This window comes from Helianthus annuus, chromosome 14 (assembly GCF_002127325.2).
Source record: "Helianthus annuus cultivar XRQ/B chromosome 14, HanXRQr2.0-SUNRISE, whole genome shotgun sequence".
In the NCBI taxonomy this organism is placed as follows: Eukaryota; Viridiplantae; Streptophyta; class Magnoliopsida; order Asterales; family Asteraceae; genus Helianthus; species Helianthus annuus.
This window is the reverse complement of record NC_035446.2, coordinates 106552067-106571700: the sequence shown is the minus strand read 5'-3', so window position 1 is coordinate 106571700 and position 19634 is coordinate 106552067. Positions and strand designations below refer to the sequence as shown.

General features: G+C 35.0%; 3 protein-coding genes and 1 long non-coding RNA gene across 8 annotated transcripts; 3 read left to right on the top strand and 1 right to left on the bottom strand.

Moving 5' to 3' along the window:
* Positions 1 to 549: 549 nt before the first annotated feature.
* Positions 550 to 3623, bottom strand: LOC110908927. 4 transcript variants are annotated; one of them, XM_022153929.2, is made up of 8 exons: positions 3328 to 3623; positions 2678 to 2967; positions 2472 to 2543; positions 2279 to 2346; positions 1769 to 1898; positions 1615 to 1681; positions 890 to 988; positions 550 to 799 (listed from the first exon to the last, which is right to left on the bottom strand). In XM_022153929.2, exons 2-7 carry the CDS (start codon positions 2891 to 2893, stop codon positions 936 to 938), a joined length of 606 nt encoding a protein of 201 aa, XP_022009621.1. In that variant the 5' UTR covers positions 2894 to 2967; positions 3328 to 3623; the 3' UTR covers positions 550 to 799; positions 890 to 935. The 4 variants fall into 4 exon arrangements, with proteins under 4 accessions (XP_022009621.1, XP_035838537.1, XP_022009619.1 ...); XM_035982644.1 differs by having other exon boundaries at positions 1601 to 1681; positions 1769 to 1877; positions 3328 to 3618; XM_022153927.2 differs by having other exon boundaries at positions 1601 to 1681; positions 3328 to 3595.
* Positions 3624 to 3786: 163 nt separating this feature from the next.
* Positions 3787 to 4723, top strand: LOC110905707. Of its 2 annotated transcripts, none has more exons than XM_035982645.1 (4): positions 3787 to 3985; positions 4112 to 4177; positions 4263 to 4349; positions 4463 to 4723. In XM_035982645.1, the coding sequence occupies exons 2-4, from the start codon at positions 4127 to 4129 to the stop codon at positions 4703 to 4705; spliced, it is 381 nt and encodes a 126-aa protein (XP_035838538.1). In that variant the 5' UTR covers positions 3787 to 3985; positions 4112 to 4126; the 3' UTR covers positions 4706 to 4723. The 2 variants fall into 2 exon arrangements, with proteins under 2 accessions (XP_035838538.1, XP_022006944.1); XM_022151252.2 differs by having other exon boundaries at positions 3788 to 3985; positions 4457 to 4720.
* Positions 4724 to 8010: 3287 nt separating this feature from the next.
* On the top strand, positions 8011 to 8576 carry LOC110944610. The gene is made up of 4 exons (XR_004878316.1): positions 8011 to 8088; positions 8215 to 8280; positions 8366 to 8452; positions 8560 to 8576. It is a non-coding gene; the product is annotated as an uncharacterized LOC110944610 (long non-coding RNA).
* Positions 8577 to 17654: 9078 nt separating this feature from the next.
* On the top strand, positions 17655 to 18827 carry LOC118486528. The gene has a single exon (XM_035983030.1). The coding sequence runs from the start codon at positions 17655 to 17657 to the stop codon at positions 18825 to 18827; it is 1173 nt and encodes a 390-aa protein (XP_035838923.1).
* Positions 18828 to 19634: the final 807 nt, after the last annotated feature.

Genomic DNA, 19634 nt, shown 5'->3' with positions numbered 1-19634 from the left:
GTGGACCACTTCAGATGATCTAAGTTTCATCTTTAAAATAAAACCTACATGACATTTTGGGAGTGAGATAAAGCTTAGGGACCAATTGGTCATGGGTTCAATTCCTAGAAGGGGGTTTTCCCAGATTTATTGGAAATCCTTCTAAATTGGGGTATATGCATTATTGCCTAGTGGAGATGGATATGATCGGGTGGTTCCGCTGATAGCACGTTGATATTCCAGTGGTCTGTCAATGATCCAAATTTTTCGTTCAAAAAAAATCTTAAATTTAAGAATCTTGAGCCTAAAATTTAAGAATCTTAAATAAACAAGCATGGACCCAAGCTTTAAAAATAGCTAAATAACTAAATTATATGCACATAAAAGTAATTGTAAACGTATAAAAATTAATTAACACATCGTTAAGGAGTCGAGCCTGAGCTTTAAAAATAGATCTCAACAAGCGGCATTCTCGCTCCCGTAAATTAAATGAGCTTTCTATTATTTCTCTCTTCATGATTCGGTTTCATAATTATTTCTAAACTAAAAAATGCAAGCAACAACTCAGGATAGCACTGAACACTTTTCTCATATTTGCAGGGTATAAATCACTGGTCTTCTCCAATATTTTGAGTCAGTATATACATACACAGCAATAACTGATTAAATCTTAATATTAACTGCAAATCTGAGAAATAAAACGGAGCTATGATCGACGATAGAAGCAACTTGCAGAACCCAGCACAATCATGCAAAAACAGCAACCGTTTTCCTAGTGAACATGAATCAGATTTGGCTGAGACTCTGTTTGTGACAGATCCTACCACACATAAACAACATTTTACTTTATAAGTAAATCTTAAACACACACACGCACACATATGTGGAATTTTTTTTTTTTAACGTTTACCGGTTGTTGTTGATGACGATGTAGATGCTGGGCAGCAGTAAAAGCTCTAGCCATGATACATATCGGCAGCAGAATGCCAATGACCATTAACAAGTTCAACTGCAGTAAGAAAATTAACAAATTAATATTTCAAGGCAAATTAGATTTAAATAATCCCAACTTTCTCAATTTGGCCGATAATAATCCCAACTCAGTTATTGGCCAATAATAATCCGAACTGGTCCACTTTTGGCCAATAATAGTCTGCCGTTAAAAATAGCTTAACGGAGTTAAGCTTGTTTACGAATTACAAACAGATGTTTAATGGATTTTGATCAGAAGGAGGATACGAGTCGATTTATGTAAAACTTACCTCGAAACGGTGCTTCAAACGGCTTGATTTTTGTTAATTGGAAGTTTAAACACCCGAATTGAAGCACCATTTTCGTCGTTTGGGCCAGTAGTATTTCGAGGTAAATTTTACATCAATCAACTCGTACCCTCGTTCTAATCAAAAGCCCTAAAACATCGGTATGTAATTCGGAAAAAAACTTAACTCCGTTAAGCTATATTTAACGCAGACTATCATCGGCCAAAAGTGGACCAGTTCAGATTATTATCAGCCAATAACTAAGTTGGGATTATTATCGGCCAAATTGAGAAAGTTGGGATTATATAAATCCAATTTGCCATATTTCAAACTAATTATCAAAAAACAAATGTGGAAGGTACCATTAGGACTGTACTAGAGTATGCTCCGGTTAATTTGATGATGATTGGCAGCGTGTAGCGCAACACCAGTAGAGTGATAAACTGCAAGAAAACGAATGAACAAAACTGGATAGAAAACATAGTGACAAATGATTCAAATGATCAAAGGGTGAAAAAATGCGTGCTTACGAATATGGAAACTATACGGCAACAAAAAAGGCTTGTTGAACTTGGAGCTGTGTACTCATCGAAGTCAAATTCTAATGAGTCATAGGAAGTGTCAACCATAGATGAAATTCTGGAAATCTCCCAGTTTCCCCTGAAATAAAATGGAATTTATTTTAAAGAGTAAATTACGTTTTTGGCCCCTGTGGTTATATCATTTTTACTATATTAGCCCAAAATAAGAATTTTTAACATATCTGCTCCCATGGTCTCTATAACTAACCATTTTGGCCCCTAAGTCTAGAGATCATGAGGCCAAAATGGTTAGTTATAGAGACCATGGGGACTAAAATGGTTAGATTTAGGGACCAAAATGGTTAGTTATAGAGAGACCATGGAGGCATATATGTTAAAAATTCTTATTTTGGGCTAATATAGTAAAGTGATATAACCACAGGGGCCAAAAACGTAATTTACTCTATTTTAAATTTGTTGTTTGGTGATGAAAAGAGCAAATGTTCGATGAAGATTTACCGGAAATTCATTGGAACGCTGCCATAGTGGAAGAGTTGAGGCGGTGATGTATAACCAGGCTTGAATGGCTGAAACTCATAGACAAACAAACATTCACCAACTGTTATTATTTTTTTTTTTTTTCTAACTTTGCTGAAACTAATGGTAAAATGGTCATATGGTGACTGAAAGATATATGTCATAGAAGACAAACTTGAAGGCAGATTTCACAAGTGGTGTTTCCCTTCTCGTTGCACCATCGCTGAACACATTTACGATGAGCATACTGAAAAAAAAAAACAATAAAAATTGAAAAGAAATTACTCAAATTAGTAAATCAAGAAACTATATATGATGCATTGTGAAAATGTACAAATTTTGGAATTGAAAATCTAGGAATAAAAGCAAGAAACCAGGTACCTTAAGGCTGCCACGGCATCCACAGGGCATCTCCATGCTCGAATCTTGATCATCGTCATGGCAGATTCTGCATTGCACTAATTTTCTCGGTGACGATACAACATAAAGATCCATCCTATGAGAAGAAACATCAGTAGTCATGGCTTTATTTGTTGAGGCTACTGTACGAATATGCAACGGATTTTGACTCTCATCAACGATGGATTGATCCCCCATGTTTTATATTACAAGACACAACAAAAGTTTACAAATACATGCAGTATTTGATTATTTGTTCCTTCACTGTAGGTCTGCAGTTTAATAGATAATCACCGTTAAAAACATAATTGAGCTCACTTATTACAAATGTTAAATGATTACAACTACAAGACTATTATATCTCCAATAATGGAAGTGTTGGTTGCATAAACTACAAAGCATTTAAAGCTGCATGATGCACCAACATAGCATGAGCACAATTTCTATGCACAAATAAGAACAAGAAATAGCATAAGCAATGGATCATCAAAAATGAGAACCTGAAGACTGAAAAAATCCCTAAATGTGAGAGAAATAGAAGAATTTATTGAGATATAATGGGCAATTGACATGAGAAATGGAAAGATTAGAGGAGCACGAATGGAATGAATGCACAACAAGGAAGATGAAACCTTCATTAGTCCTTGAACAGGGTTTCGTGAGGGTTGCAGCTTTGGGTTGAAGCAATGGATTGAGTGCAACAATGTCGACTAATAAACATCGATTGATTGTTTATTGATCGATGTTGGTTGAAGAACGCCGCAAATACCCTCTTCGATTTCCCCTTGCAAAGATGAATATAAGAATTTTAATGGCGATTCGGAGGCGGTTTACGGTTCAGCATCGCTGCCCATCCCCATCATTTTTCATCATTCTATATTATATTGTTCCAGTTGTTGCTAACCAACTTTTGGGCTAATTACAGCAGTAGAAAGTCATCAACTTTTAATCTCAGCCGTTTAAAGTCTCTAAATTCTTTCTAGAAGCAGCGGTTCTCGGCAGTTCAGCACTCTCTCACCCATGATCTTGCGGTTTTCTGCAGTTAATCAAGATGTACCAATCAGAAATGCAGGTTGCAATGCGGTTTAAAATGTGTTCTTTATTTTCAGGGAGTTAGTGGGGTAGTGGACACTTAACTGCATTTTTTGGTGCCTATATAATACAAGTTCAGGTAGTGTAATCTTCTGAATTTTTTTCGCTCTTCCTGTATTCATACAGCAACACATCTGCAGCAATGGATATCTCGGATGACTTCGTGGACATTTAGAAGACGATCAGCCTGCAAAGAAAGTAAGTTGGAATGTAAGTTGGAATGTAAATTATTAGTTAGCAAAGCATGTGGATGGTTTCTAATTGTTTGTGAATTGCACCAAATATTTAGTCTTCTAATATATGGTAGCAATTGTAATTTTTCAGCTGGGTTTTGATGCAATGACACCGAAGAAGAATCAAATATGCAGCCCAATGAAAGATTCTCCGAAGGTAACGTTTTAAGTCACAGCTAATGTATAAAAATTGTTTTGATATTTAGTCTGATTTGTTAAATTCTATCAATTTATTGTTTCAGACGGACAGTGGAAGTGTAGAGATCATTTCATATGGACAGTATTTTAGTCCATTCAAATCTGAAATGCATAGGGAGGTTATTGAACAGGTGGTGTTTTTTTTAAATAAAGTTTTCATTGCATAAGTGCATCATGATTGTTTCACACCTATATGTTTTTTTAAAATGTATTATACTAATGTTTTTAGTTCTTGTAGTTTCAGAACATAGAAAAACAAGCTAAAAGAAAGCATGCGCTCCTAACTTGGAAATGGGATGAGGTCATTGATATTACCCAAAGTGAAGATTCGAATGGTCAGAAAGATGATTCTAAGGCAAAACAACAAGATGATTTGGAGTCTGAGTTAAGTGATACAGCAGACTCTTTGGATAGTCCATTGAAAAAATCAAAGATTCCACGTATAACTAAAAATTGCAACGATCATGTTGGATGGGTTGAATTTTAAGTTTACTCAGTTTAAGTCCTGTTTTGTCATAGTCATCTTTTATGTTTTGCCTTTCAAGTCAGTGTTTGTTAAGGTTTGTTTGTTCAACTATTTTTAGTTTAAATGTAGTTTCCTTTTTTCAATTTATTTTTCTATGTTTTATATGTTAACTATATTACTTATTACATAATGTGTTATCATCAAAATCAACCAATCAATTAGATTAAGTTTTCCTAACTCATTGTTTTTGTTACTATTATAATAAGTTTTAGCATATATGTTGATGATTAATTGTTTATTTAATAATAAACATTTCTGTTATGAAAAAAAAAATGTAGGTAGTGGTTTTCACCAATTTGTATGTATGTTTATAAAGGTTAAATCTTCTTTTACTTTCAAAATACGTAAATAAAATTCCAGATATGCATAACTTCAACAGTTATATAAGTAGTTACACATAAGTCATAGAAAAACAATCTAGAAAAATTAAGTACCCAATAATATCCTGTTTCATGTTAACAAATTCCGTGTTCTCAAACAAGAGGCCTATTTAGGTATTTTAAAAAATATTTAGTCCTTTATAGGTTTTTTTAAAATAATAAGTTTTGTATTATTTAGAGTGAAAATAGCATTCAGTTATATAAATAACAACGGGAAAAGAATAAGATATTTTGAAAAAAAAAACATATAAAAAGACGGTTATACTGAATTAATATTGAAGTCAGCCTTCTTAGTCACGTTACCATGATCATCGGGCCACTAAGCGATGATCAAGTAACTAACTTAGGGTTTTAGAAATTAATATAATCGTTCGGTTATGTTAAGTTTATTTCTAAGTCAGTCCACTTACCCACTTGTCATGATCCTTGCTCACTAACCCATGATTGAATAACTACCTATGTTTTATTCAATAAATGAACTGTTTTCATTAAAAGTCGGACATGTAGCTCTATATAAGATATCACTAATATCCCTAAAATTTGTGTATTACTGTATTTCTAGATCTAATATCAGAAACTATCGAGTTATGAAAAAGTTGAAGGGGTATCTCTACTCAGCCTCTGACTCGAACACTAAGTTGCCTGACCTTGGTCCTGACTTAATAATGTCAGAGATACTGCCAAGACTTCCTGCAAAATGTGTAGGTCGTGCAAAGAAGGTATGTAAAGAATGGTTGTCATGTATATCGTCGAAGGAGTTTGTCATGATGCACTGTAGACATATGTGTAAGGGGTCTAGACAAAAAATTCTTAGTATTGGACAGGAATCATGCTTTATTTCCAGCACGGGTGTTGATTTAGTCGATGAGAAAACCATGATTACCCTACCGTTTCATGTTCGCCCTTCTGATGTGTGGATTTTATCAAGCTTGAATGGGCTTTTATGTGTTTGTTTACGCAATACGTTTGAAATGCTTATTTGGAATCCGTTGATCCGTAGCTGCATCAACATATCTGATTCTAAGTCTTATGGTTTTTTCAAAATCTATTCCGATGCTGTTGGCCTATACATCGATTCCTCTAATGATTACAGAGTTTTACATATAAAACGTGGTCGTTTTACAGTTGATGTTATGGCTTATTCAAGGAGGACCAGTCATTGGAAGAGAATACCGTTTTTACAAAAAAAGGCATTACCATACTAATGGTTATGTGTGGTCGGGGGGACTTTTTGTGAGGATGGTTTATATTTTACTGTATTCCAGTTTTGGCTTGCTGGTGATATTGTCATAATTCGATTTGATGTGAATACAGAGACGTTTTCAGAAATAGGGTTTCCATATGTTGGCAATGGTGAAACATGTCAGGGGAACTTGGTTAATATGAATAACAAACTTCACGTGTTTGTTAGTCATGGGTTTATAGATATGGCTGTGGATCTATGGCGTTATGAAGGTGAGCATTGGACGAAGGTCATGTTGTTTCCGAAGATCAGTTATATTCCAACGCCAGTTTGGTGCTCAATTACACATGTTAGTTCAGAAGAAAAGTGTTTTGTGATGACAGATTGGGGTGAGGTTTATGAAATAGATTTGAACAAGAAGACATGTGACCTTTTCATACCAAGCGATTGGAATCATGCTATACGGACAGCAATGTATGTGGAAACTATTGTGCCAGCAAGTCTTCAGTAATACATGTTGTTTGGTAATCCTTTTTTTTTTTGCTTCGAAATGTTTGTTGAATTTTGAAAAATTCCTTCATCGGATGTAATGTTCTTTTTTTAGTTAATGTTTGCTTTTTCTCTACTATTTGTTTGTGTATTATTTGTTTATAAAGAATTGCTTATATATTATGTTTAGATAAATATAAAATTATATTTTTTATTGTTATTGTATTCCAATGTCAGTACACATAAAAGTTTTTAATAAATATGTCTTCATTAGTGGAATTATCAAATAGTTTAATATTTTTGTTGATACATTTACAGAAGTTCAGCTTTGTTTATAAAAAATTCAAATGAAAATTTAGCTGGTATATAAAACTTATAGGTTTAGTAACTGATTATGCAGTTATTTTAAAAATATTTTCAGTTTAGCCCACTTTCCCACTATCCCATGATTTATTAACTGTCTGAATTAATATTAACTTCCATGAGAAAAATTCGGATATTAGCTCTATATACTGAAAAATCCCTAAATTGAGAGAAATAGAAGAATTTATTGAGATATAATGGGCAATTGACATGAGAAATGGAAAGATTAGAGGAGCACGAATGGAATGAATGCACAACAAGGAAGATGAAACCTTCATTAGGTCCTTGAACAGGGTTTCGTGAGGGTTGCAGCTTTGGGTTGAAGCAATGGATTGAGTGCAACAATGTCGACTAATAAACATCGATGATTGTTTATTGATCGATGTTGGTGAAGAACGCCGCAAATAACCCTCTTCGATTTCCCCTTGCAAAGATGAATATAAGAATTTTAATGGCGATTCGGAGGCGGTTTACGGTCAGCATCGCTGCCCATCCCCATCATTTTTCATCATTCTATATTATATTGTTCCAGTTGTTGCTAACCAACTTTTGGGCTAATTACAGCAGTAGAAAGTCATCAACTTTTAATCTCAGCCGTTTAAAGTCTCTAAATTCTTTCTAGAAGCAGCGGTTCTCGGCAGTTCAGCACTCTCTCACCCATGATCTTGCGGTTTTCTGCAGTTAATCAAGATGTACCAATCAGAAATGCAGGTTGCAATGCGGTTTAAAATGTGTTCTTTATTTTCAGGGAGTTAGTGGGGTAGTGGACACTTAACTGCATTTTTGGTGCCTATATAATACAAGTTCAGGTAGTGTAATCTTCTGAATTTTTTTTCGCTCTTCCTGTATTCATACAGCAACACATCTGCAGCAATGGATATCTCGGATGACTTCGTGGACATTTAGAAGACGATCAGCCTGCAAAGAAAGTAAGTTGGAATGTAAGTTGGAATGTAAATTATTAGTTAGCAAAGCATGTGGATGGTTTCTAATTGTTTGTGAATTGCACCAAATATTTAGTCTTCTAATATATGGTAGCAATTGTAATTTTTCAGCTGGGTTTTGATGCAATGACACCGAAGAAGAATCAAATATGCAGCCCAATGAAAGATTCTCCGAAGGTAACGTTTTAAGTCACAGCTAATGTATAAAAATTGTTTTGATATTTAGTCTGATTTGTTAAATTCTATCAATTTATTGTTTCAGACGGACAGTGGAAGTGTAGAGATCATTTCATATGGACAGTATTTTAGTCCATTCAAATCTGAAATGCATAGGGAGGTTATTGAACAGGTGGTGTTTTTTTTAAATAAAGTTTTCATTGCATAAGTGCATCATGATTGTTTCACACCTATATGTTTTTTTAAAATGTATTATACTAATGTTTTTAGTTCTTGTAGTTTCAGAACATAGAAAAACAAGCTAAAGAAAGCATGCGCTCCTAACTTGGAAATGGGATGAGGTCATTGATATTACCCAAAGTGAAGATTCGAATGGTCAGAAAGATGATTCTAAGGCAAAACAACAAGATGATTTGGAGTCTGAGTTAAGTGATACAGCAGACTCTTTGGATAGTCCATTGAAAAAATCAAAGATTCCACGTATAACTAAAAATTGCAACGATCATGTTGGATGGGTTGAATTTTAAGTTTACTCAGTTTAAGTCCTGTTTTGTCATAGTCATCTTTTATGTTTTGCCTTTCAAGTCAGTGTTTGTTAAGGTTTGTTTGTTCAACTATTTTTAGTTTAAATGTAGTTTCCTTTTTTCAATTTATTTTTCTATGTTTTATATGTTAACTATATTACTTATTACATAATGTGTTATCATCAAAATCAACCAATCAATTAGATTAAGTTTTCCTAACTCATTGTTTTTGTTACTATTATAATAAGTTTTAGCATATATGTTGATGATTAATTGTTTATTTAATAATAAACATTTCTGTTATGAAAAAAAAAATGTAGGTAGTGGTTTTCACCAATTTGTATGTATGTTTATAAAGGTTAAATCTTCTTTTACTTTCAAAATACGTAAATAAAATTCCAGATATGCATAACTTCAACAGTTATATAAGTAGTTACACATAAGTCATAGAAAAACAATCTAGAAAAATTAAGTACCCAATAATATCCTGTTTCATGTTAACAAATTCCGTGTTCTCAAACAAGAGGCCTATTTAGGTATTTTAAAAAATATTTAGTCCTTTATAGGTTTTTTTAAAATAATAAGTTTTGTATTATTTAGAGTGAAAATTAGCATTCAGTTATATAAATAACAACGGGAAAAGAATAAGATATTTTGAAAAAAAAAACATATAAAAAGACGGTTATACTGAATTAATATTGAAGTCAGCCTTCTTAGTCACGTTACCATGATCATCGGGCCACTAAGCGATGATCAAGTAACTAACTTAGGGTTTTAGAAATTAATATAATCGTTCGGTTATGTTAAGTTTATTTCTAAGTCAGTCCACTTACCCACTTGTCATGATCCTTGCTCACTAACCCATGATTGAATAACTACCTATGTTTTATTCAATAAATGAACTGTTTTCATTAAAAGTCGGACATGTAGCTCTATATAAGATATCACTAATATCCCTAAAATTTGTGTATTACTGTATTTCTAGATCTAATATCAGAAACTATCGAGTTATGAAAAAGTTGAAGGGGTATCTCTACTCAGCCTCTGACTCGAACACTAAGTTGCCTGACCTTGGTCCTGACTTAATAATGTCAGAGATACTGCCAAGACTTCCTGCAAAATGTGTAGGTCGTGCAAAGAAGGTATGTAAAGAATGGTTGTCATGTATATCGTCGAAGGAGTTTGTCATGATGCACTGTAGACATATGTGTAAGGGGTCTAGACAAAAAATTCTTAGTATTGGACAGGAATCATGCTTTATTTCCAGCACGGGTGTTGATTTAGTCGATGAGAAAACCATGATTACCCTACCGTTTCATGTTCGCCCTTCTGATGTGTGGATTTTATCAAGCTTGAATGGGCTTTATGTGTTTGTTTACGCAATACGTTTGAAATGCTTATTTGGAATCCGTTGATCCGTAGCTGCATCAACATATCTGATTCTAAGTCTTATGGTTTTTTCAAAATCTATTCCGATGCTGTTGGCCTATACATCGATTCCTCTAATGATTACAGAGTTTTACATATAAAACGTGGTCGTTTTACAGTTGATGTTATGGCTTATTCAAGGAGGACCAGTCATTGGAAGAGAATACCGTTTTTACAAAAAAGGCATTACCATACTAATGGTTATGTGTGGTCGGGGGGACTTTTTGTGAGGATGGTTTATATTTTACTGTATTCCAGTTTTGGCTTGCTGGTGATATTGTCATAATTCGATTTGATGTGAATACAGAGACGTTTTCAGAAATAGGGTTTCCATATGTTGGCAATGGTGAAACATGTCAGGGGAACTTGGTTAATATGAATAACAAACTTCACGTGTTTGTTAGTCATGGGTTTATAGATATGGCTGTGGATCTATGGCGTTATGAAGGTGAGCATTGGACGAAGGTCATGTTGTTTCCGAAGATCAGTTATATTCCAACGCCAGTTTGGTGCTCAATTACACATGTTAGTTCAGAAGAAAAGTGTTTTGTGATGACAGATTGGGGTGAGGTTTATGAAATAGATTTGAACAAGAAGACATGTGACCTTTTCATACCAAGCGATTGGAATCATGCTATACGGACAGCAATGTATGTGGAAACTATTGTGCCAGCAAGTCTTCAGTAATACATGTTGTTTGGTAATCCTTTTTTTTTTGCTTCGAAGTGTTTGTTGAATTTTGAAAAATTCCTTCATCGGATGTAATGTTCTTTTTTTAGTTAATGTTTGCTTTTTACTCTACTATTTGTTTGTGTATTATTTGTTTATAAAGAATTGCTTATATATTATGTTTAGATAAATATAAAATTATATTTTTTATTGTTATTGTATTCCAATGTCAGTACACATAAAAGTTTTTAATAAATATGTCTTCATTAGTGGAATTATCAAATAGTTTAATATTTTTGTTGATACATTTACAGAAGTTCAGCTTTGTTTATAAAAAATTCAAATGAAAATTTAGCTGGTATATAAAACTTATAGGTTTAGTAACTGATTATGCAGTTATTTTAAAAATATTTTCAGTTTAGCCCACTTTCCCACTATCCCATGATTTATTAACTGTCTGAATTAATATTAACTTCCATGAGAAAAATTCGGATATTAGCTCTATATAATGTAGTTCTATGACCTTACAGTGTCTTTCTTTCTTCGAATTTTGTTTACGATAGAAATCATCATATTGTGTAGCTTTGGAGAGCCAGTTGGAGAATTAAGGTATGTTTTCCTAATCTCTTTAGTTCATCTTTTTTCTACAAATCAATTTGAATGTGTGTTTGCTTTTTTAGTTTAAACAATAGAATCAAAACCATTTAGGTGTTTGCTATATGTTCAAATACATGTAGACCGATTTCTTATTAATTGTGAACATTCTACCAGTGTCAGATCAAAGCTAAGTACACTTAAGTGTTATATCTAAAACGCAGTCTATAACTTATATGAAAAACATAAATTGTGCAAATTATACCTTTAAATTTAAACAATGTTTTATTAAAGCAAACACATAGGCATAATAAGAAGTATGAATCAGTGGTTAGAAAGACTTACAGTGCCATAATTTTTTATTAAGAGCATGGGTTGCAAGATTCACAATATGTCCGTAAGCTGATTCAAACTCTCAAGGATAAGCCTAGCTTCTGTCTTTCATATGATCCCTCCTGTTAGCCCATTAAAACAGACAAAACCTTACTACTGATTCAATGATGTAGTCATAAGCATAACAAATAAAACTTACAAAGTGTCTGCCAAGTTTTGGATCCAACCCAGCCCCCATTTGTTTATGTTCTAGAGCTTATCTATGCCATGTCTTTAACTCGGTGGTAACATATTGAGGACAACGAAAAATCCTAAGCCCATCAATCTACCGAAACACAGATCTGGCATGTTTGCATAACTGAAGGCCTAAATTCCGAATATCTCTAATCGAATATGAATAAGCATAATAATATCAATCCACAACCGTTAACCCTAAAATTGCCTTAATACAGTTCTGACATGTTTGAATAACTCAAACCCTAAAATCCGGAGGTTATTTATCAAATATGAAGATCCACATCCATTAACCCTAATCGATAATCAAAGAAGGTATTAATCGAATATGAAGAACCCTAGTCGAACAAAATAGTATGATGTATAATATGCTAGGGTTTATAGAGGTAAATACCTTGAAATTTTGAATCGATTGAACTGCTGATACGTATGACGGAGAAGAATGGAGTGTACACAAGTATAACCATGGTGAATGGCCGTGGAATCTGTTGATGTCTCGATGAATACGGGATACAGAGAGGAGCGACTTGGACAAGAAAGAGGGATGAATTCATCGCATATGTGGTTAGGGTTGAGTTAACTGCCGTTATGTAGTATCCGTTTCTTAATTTGGATTATCCGTATTCAGTATCCAAACCGGCCCGTCTCATGTTTACCTGATCCAGTTTGTTAACCTGGCCCAAAATGCTAATGTGATATATCTGGCCCATTTTGATACAAATTCATACTTTAGTTTGTATAATTGTTTTATTGTTATTAGTTAACATATTTTTGTTGATTTAATTTTTATTTTTAATATTTTTATTATCCTATATTGTGATAATACATGTTTTTTTTGTTAGTTATATTATTATATGAATATTCAAGACCTATTATTAGTATGTAGTTTATGCTTGAAACTTACGATGATTTAATTTTTTTTTTTTTTTGTAAATTGTGTTTTTAGATAAAAGCGGTATGTCGTGCCTTCCATTTTTAGTAGTAATGTTGGATATAATTGCAAGACTTCCACCAAAAAATGTTGCTCAATGTAAGCTTGTCTGCAAGGAGTGGTTAGATTTCATTTTAGAACGTAAGTTTGTAAGGGCTCATTGTCATTACATGCGTGCATCGGCTGATCAAAAATTGTTGATGGTTGGTTGGAAGACTATCGAAGTACATTCCTTAAATTATAAGTCCCCGGGATTTATTTTACCAAGAGGTGTTGCCCGCCCGTTCTATGCTCATCCTTCTAGAATGTTTTTTTTGGCAAGTTTGGATGGTATGTTGTGTGTTTGTCTCCAAAACACTTGTGAGTTGGTTGTTTGGAATCCATTGACGACTAAGTTCAAGAAGTTGGCAAATTCTAATTCGCAAGGTTTCTACAAAGTTGATAGTGATGCTCTAGGATTTTTTGTTGACTCTTCTGATGATTACAACATTTTACATATTAAACGTAGACGAGGTACAATGACCGTTTATATTTATTCGATGGAGTTGAATTCATGGAGTACTGTACGCTTCCTAAAACACCGCCCGTACCACCATTATACGTACCTTTGGTCGCCAGCAACTTTGTGTGGTGGTGGTTTGTATTTTGTCGTTACCCAATGTCGTGGTCGTTCAGATGGATTGACGGTTATTCGTTTTGATGTGAATTCAAAGTCGTTTTCTGAATTGTGTTTCCCCAATGTATATGACGATGAAGTTAGTGGAAGTTTAGTTAACATAAACGAGGAGCTTCATATGTATGTTTGTATCGGAAACTATGACTATAGACGAGAAATTGTATTGTGGAGGCTTAAAAATAAAAGTTGGATGAAGGTTTTTGCATATCCTTATAAGTTGTGGATGCCATTATCAACTATGTGTTCTTTCACATATTACAATTTGCCAGGGACATGTCTTGTGATAACGAATTTTGGTCAAGTGATTGAAATTGATTTGCAACGGGATCATCTAGGTTATTTCTGTCGTATGTTTTTCTATAGGCAAATGCATGGTGCGGTTTACACAGAGACCATAGCTTCCCCGAATTATTAGTTTGAGAAAGTTTTATCTTGTAATTTTCGTAACTTTGAGTTTAAGTGGTACCTTGTAGTTGTCATAATGTTACTTTTGTTGTTGCTTCTATTTTGGTAATTTGATGTTGCAATTTTTAAAGTTTTGGTTGTCCTTGAGATATTATATATGTTTCTAGCATTTTATGTTTTGTGTGACATTATAATTGACTCTTGTCATGCTTTTCTAAAGATATATGTATCTGAAGGTGTTGATATGAGTGCACCTATATCAAATGATTCCGATTAAATTTCTTCGGTCCCTTCGCATGAAACGTCAGCATCTACACGTGTTGAATGTCGTAGGGGCCGTGGACGTATGGGCCGTCCTCGATTGCGGGAGCGACTTCCTGTTGTGACGCCTGATGTTGCATCCTCTCAACGGTGTTCTTACGGTGTGGTTATCTATGTTCTTGTATTTCTTATGATTTTTTTCATATACTAATACCCCTTATTGTCCGTTTGTTATGGGGTTTGCATGTTTATATTTACCATGTAAACCCTTTAAACCTGTTAGTGCTACTGTTGCTGTGTATGCAGTTGGTAGTTCTAGCAGAAGTGTGGTACGCTATATGCGTATGTCAAATGAAAATGTGCAACCTTCTCCGATCACTTCAATTTCGGATTCATTTGCGGTTATACGTACCACTCAGGAAAATATATCTTCTAATGCAACGACTGAAGTAGGGCGTAGACGGACGGGCCAAATGGGTCGTCCTCGATTACGTGATCGCCCTTCTGATTTAACATGTGAGGCTACAAGTACTCAAAGACGTTGCAATGGTACGCTTGATTGAGTTCTCGTGTTTGTTATGTGTTTTCACCCAATAGCACCCATGATTTTATATTATATGGGTTAAGCCTTTTAAATTGAATAGGTTTATTGTTATCTTTGCTTTTTTTAGTTGATCGTATCAACAGAGGTGTTGTGCATTATACCAGTAGAACAAATGGAGCTGCGCAATCTTCATTAGGTTCAACGGTTTCACAAACATCTGGATGTCTACATTCGAATCAAGTTGAAGTACCTTCCCGTGCAAATGTCTTTCAAGACGAAAACAGATATCGTAAACATCATATTTTTTTCTTGTGATACTTTGTATATATGAACACCTTATATGACATTGATAGTGTTTGCTTACACTTCACTTACCTTTTTTAGGGCGATGTCCGTCGTATTGGGATATCGGTGATGCAAACCATAGTTGTGTTCATTGTGGAGCTATGCTTTGGTATGAGGAACGAACTATTAAAAGTTTAACTCCTCGTGTTCCAAGTTTTTCATTATGTTGTAGTGAAGGAAAGGTTTGCTTGCCATTTCTTCGACATCCTCCTCAAACATTGGGTCGTCTTCTTGATTACAATGGGGAAACACGATCTCGCGTGTTTAGAGAAAACATAAAGCTTTTAAATGCGATGTTTGCATTTACCTCAATCGGTGGGAGAATATCTACGGATTTAAATGATGGTCGTGGGCCTTATACATTCCGTTTGAATGGCCACAACCATCATAATATTGGATCATTGTTGCCTATGCATCCTGATGGACGCCCTAGATTTGCTCAATTGTACGTTTATGACACGGAAAATGAGATTGATAATCGCTTTTATGCTTTGCGAAATTGTGTGTCACCAACGTCTGATCAAGTCATCCTGCGCACATTAGTGAATGATTTGCTGTTGATGCTTGATGCGAACAATGCATTAGTGCAGGCTTTTAGGATGGCACGTGAAAGGTTTAATGACAACTCAATGCAACGTCTTACGCTTCGCTTGCTTGGTACGCGAAATAGAAGAGAAGGACAATATTCTTTGCCTACTGTTCCTGAAGTGGCTGCATTGATTCCAGGTGATGGAAATCCTACGGACTCACGTGATATTATTATTGAAGAACGTGGTAGTCGTAGTGCAAAGCGTATATCTGAATTGCACCCAAGTTTTATGGCGTTGCAGTATCCTTTGTTGTTTCCGTATGGAGAAGATGGATTCCATCTTAATATTCCTCTATGTAATATATCTGCATCAAGTAGGCGGCAATCAGTTTCATTAAGAGAATATTATTCTTACCGTTTACAACTTAGGAGGAATGAAGGTAAGACATTACACAAATCTGGCCGTTTATTTCAGACGTATGTTGTGGACTGTTATTCAGCTATCCTTGAACATGAGATGAATTGGTATAAACAAAACCAAAACACTATTCGTTCGGATTTGTATAATGGTTTATGTGATCGTATCGCTGATGGTGAAACAAGTTGTGAAGCAGTTGGTCGACGTGTTATCCTGCCAGCAACATTTGCCGGTGGGCCAAGATATATGATTCAACAGTATCAGGATGCAATGGCTATTTGTCGTTGGGCCGGGGCTCTGGACCTTTTTATTACTATGACATGCAATTCAAAATGGCCGGAAATTACCCGACACATTCAAGCAACAACCCCTGGTATGAGTGCATCCGACCGCCCTGACATTGTTGCCCGTGTTTTCAAAATTAAACTTGATGAACTTATCAAAGACATAAGGAAAAGGAATATTTTTGGACACACGAAAGCAGGTTTGTTACTAGCATTTCCATTGTCTAAATATTATACGATTTTTTTTTATTCTATAGCTAGGTGTAATATTTGTTTTGGTCATTTTTTTAGTTATCTATACAATCGAGTTTCAGAAACGAGGACTTCCACACTCTCATATTCTGCTTTTTTTACAACCTGAAGATAAGATAAATACGGTTGACAATATCGATAAATATATATCTGCTGAGCTTCCTTCGGAGTTGGAAGACCCTATAGCTTTCGGTATTGTTCGTACACAAATGATGCATGGTCCAAGTGGTTTCCTCAACCCTTCAAGTCCTTGTATGCATAATGGTGTATGTAGTAAAGGGTACCCAAAGAATTATTGTGAGGAGACATTCATCCGAAATGATGGTTGGCCGTGTTATAAGAGGCCCAATAATTCAAGAGTTGTTAAAGTTGGTTCTCAAGATATTAAGCTTGATAATCGGTATGTTGTTCCGTATAACCGTGAATTGTTGGTGAAATATGGTTGTCACATTAATGTGGAGTGGTGCAACCAAGGGATGTTAGTCAAGTATCTTTTTACTTATATAAATAAAGGTCCAGATCGTGCAACTGTGGTTTTGGAAGGTGCTCAAAATAGGACAACGTTTGCGTCCTTATTACATAATGAAAATGAAATTGAGGAATATTTAAATTGTCGGTATATATCTTCTATTGAGGCATGTTGGAAGATTTTTGAATTTGAAATGAAGTACCGTGATGTTGCTGTTGAGCGATTACCTTTTCAAGAGGAAGGGTGTAATAGAGTGTATTTTCATGATAATGATGAGGTTGAGGAAGTTGCCCAACGTGCTACGGCTAGCATGTCAAAATTTACTGAATGGTTTCGGGCAAATGAAAGGTTTCCGCATGGTCGTTCTTTGACATATGTAGAATTTCCAACAAAGTTCACTTAGCATGAAAAGGAGAAGGAGTGGTTGCCACGACATAGGGTGACTTCTATTGGCCGCATTTATTATGTAAGCCCATCGATGGGTGAAAAGTATTACCTCCGTATGTTATTAAATGTTCAACGTGGGCCATTAAGCTTTAAAGACATTCGTACGGTTGATGGTGTTGAGCATCCAACTTATATGTCTGCTTGCAATGCGTTGGGTTTGTTAGGAGATGATGTTGAGTGGGTAGATTCAATACGTGAAGCTTCTCAATGGCAGTTGGGGAATCAACTTCGTGATTTATTTGTCTGCATTCTATTGTTTTGTACGGTTAGTAATCAACGGAGGTTATTTTTTGATTGTCTACCTTACTTATCAGATGATATTGCTTACAATCGACGCACAATGCTGCAGAATGATGATGTGGTATTCACAGATGAAGAGATTCTCAATTATACATTGATTGAGATTGAAAGAGTTTTAATTGGTCATGGTAAAAGTTTATTAGATTTTCCTAATTTGCCTCAAATTGATCGTCAATTGGTTGATACTATGGAAAATCGGTTGATTATGGCTGAGCGCACCTTCAATATTGAAGAAGAAATAACGCTTTTTCATGATTTATTTCGTGGATTGAATGCTGAACAAAGGGAGGTGTTTGATTATGTATGTGATTGTGTTGATAGACGGACGGGTGGTGCCGTTTTTGTTTTTGGTAGTGGAGGGACGGGAAAAACGTATTTATGGAAGACTCTCATTTCCTGTTTTCGTTCACGTGGCCAAATCGTCTTGTCTGTTGCTTCTTCTGGGATTGCCTCTCTTCTACTACCTGGTGGTCGTACAGCGCATTCGCGTTTTAAGATTCCCTTTGAACTTGATAAGGATTCTTGCTGCTTGATTGATGTTGGGACGGATCTTGCTGGGCTGATTAATGATGTTGCGCTTATAATATGGGATGAGGCACCGCTGCAACATCGTTATGCATTTGAAGCGGTTGACCGTACTTTTAGAGATATTTGTCGAAATAATATACCTGGTGCAGACCGTCGAGTATTTGGAGGGAAATGTGTCGCTCTTGGAGGAGACTTTCGACAAATTCTTCCTGTTATTCCGCTTGCTCCGCGTAGTGAGATTGTTGCTTCGGTTGTGAATAAGTCATCGACTATATGGGGTGAGTGTAAGGTGTTTTCTTTAACGATTAATATGCGGTTGAATAGTTCAAGTGTTAATAACGATGTTGTAATACAGCATCGAGATTTCAATAAGTAGATTTTAGATATGGGGTCTGGTCGTCTTCCTGCAATTTCGCTAGACGGGGAAGATGAGAGAACTTGGATTAATATACCTCGCGATCTATTGATTCCTGTTTCAGATAATCCTATTCAATCAGTTGTTTCAGATACATTTCCTAATATAGAAGAACGATTCACTGATGTTTCTTACCTACAGGAGCGCTGTATTTTATCATCGACTAACAATGAGGTTGATACGATTAATCTACATGTTCTTGATAAGTTGCCAGGTGACAATCATGAGTTATTTAGTCTCGATTCCATTTGTGCAAGTACAAATAATATTGAAGAAATGCAGGCTATGTATCCTACAGAGTTTCTTAATACTTTACAGTTTTCTGGCTTACCGAATCACATATTAAAGTTAAAGGTTGGGGCACCAATCATATTGCTACGTAACTTGAATCTCAAGAAAGGATTGTGTAATGGGACCCGTTTAGTGGTTACTCAAATAAGTCGTCGTGTTATTGAGGGCGTTATTATTACAGGTACGCATGTTGGAGAAAGAGCTTTTATTTCTAGAATCGATATGACTCCAACTTCTACATGTTGGCCTTTCCACTTTAAGAGAAGACAGTTTCCCGTGAAACTATGTTTTGCTATGACAATTAATAAAAGTCAGGGCCAAACATTTAAACATGTTTGTGGTTACTTGGTAAAGCCTGTTTTTTCACATGGTCAACTTTATGTGATTGCCTCCCGTGTTACATCTCGAGCTGGTCTACGATTTTATGTTGATAATGATGGCAAGTGTTCTAACCAATTAACAAGAAATGTTGTTTAT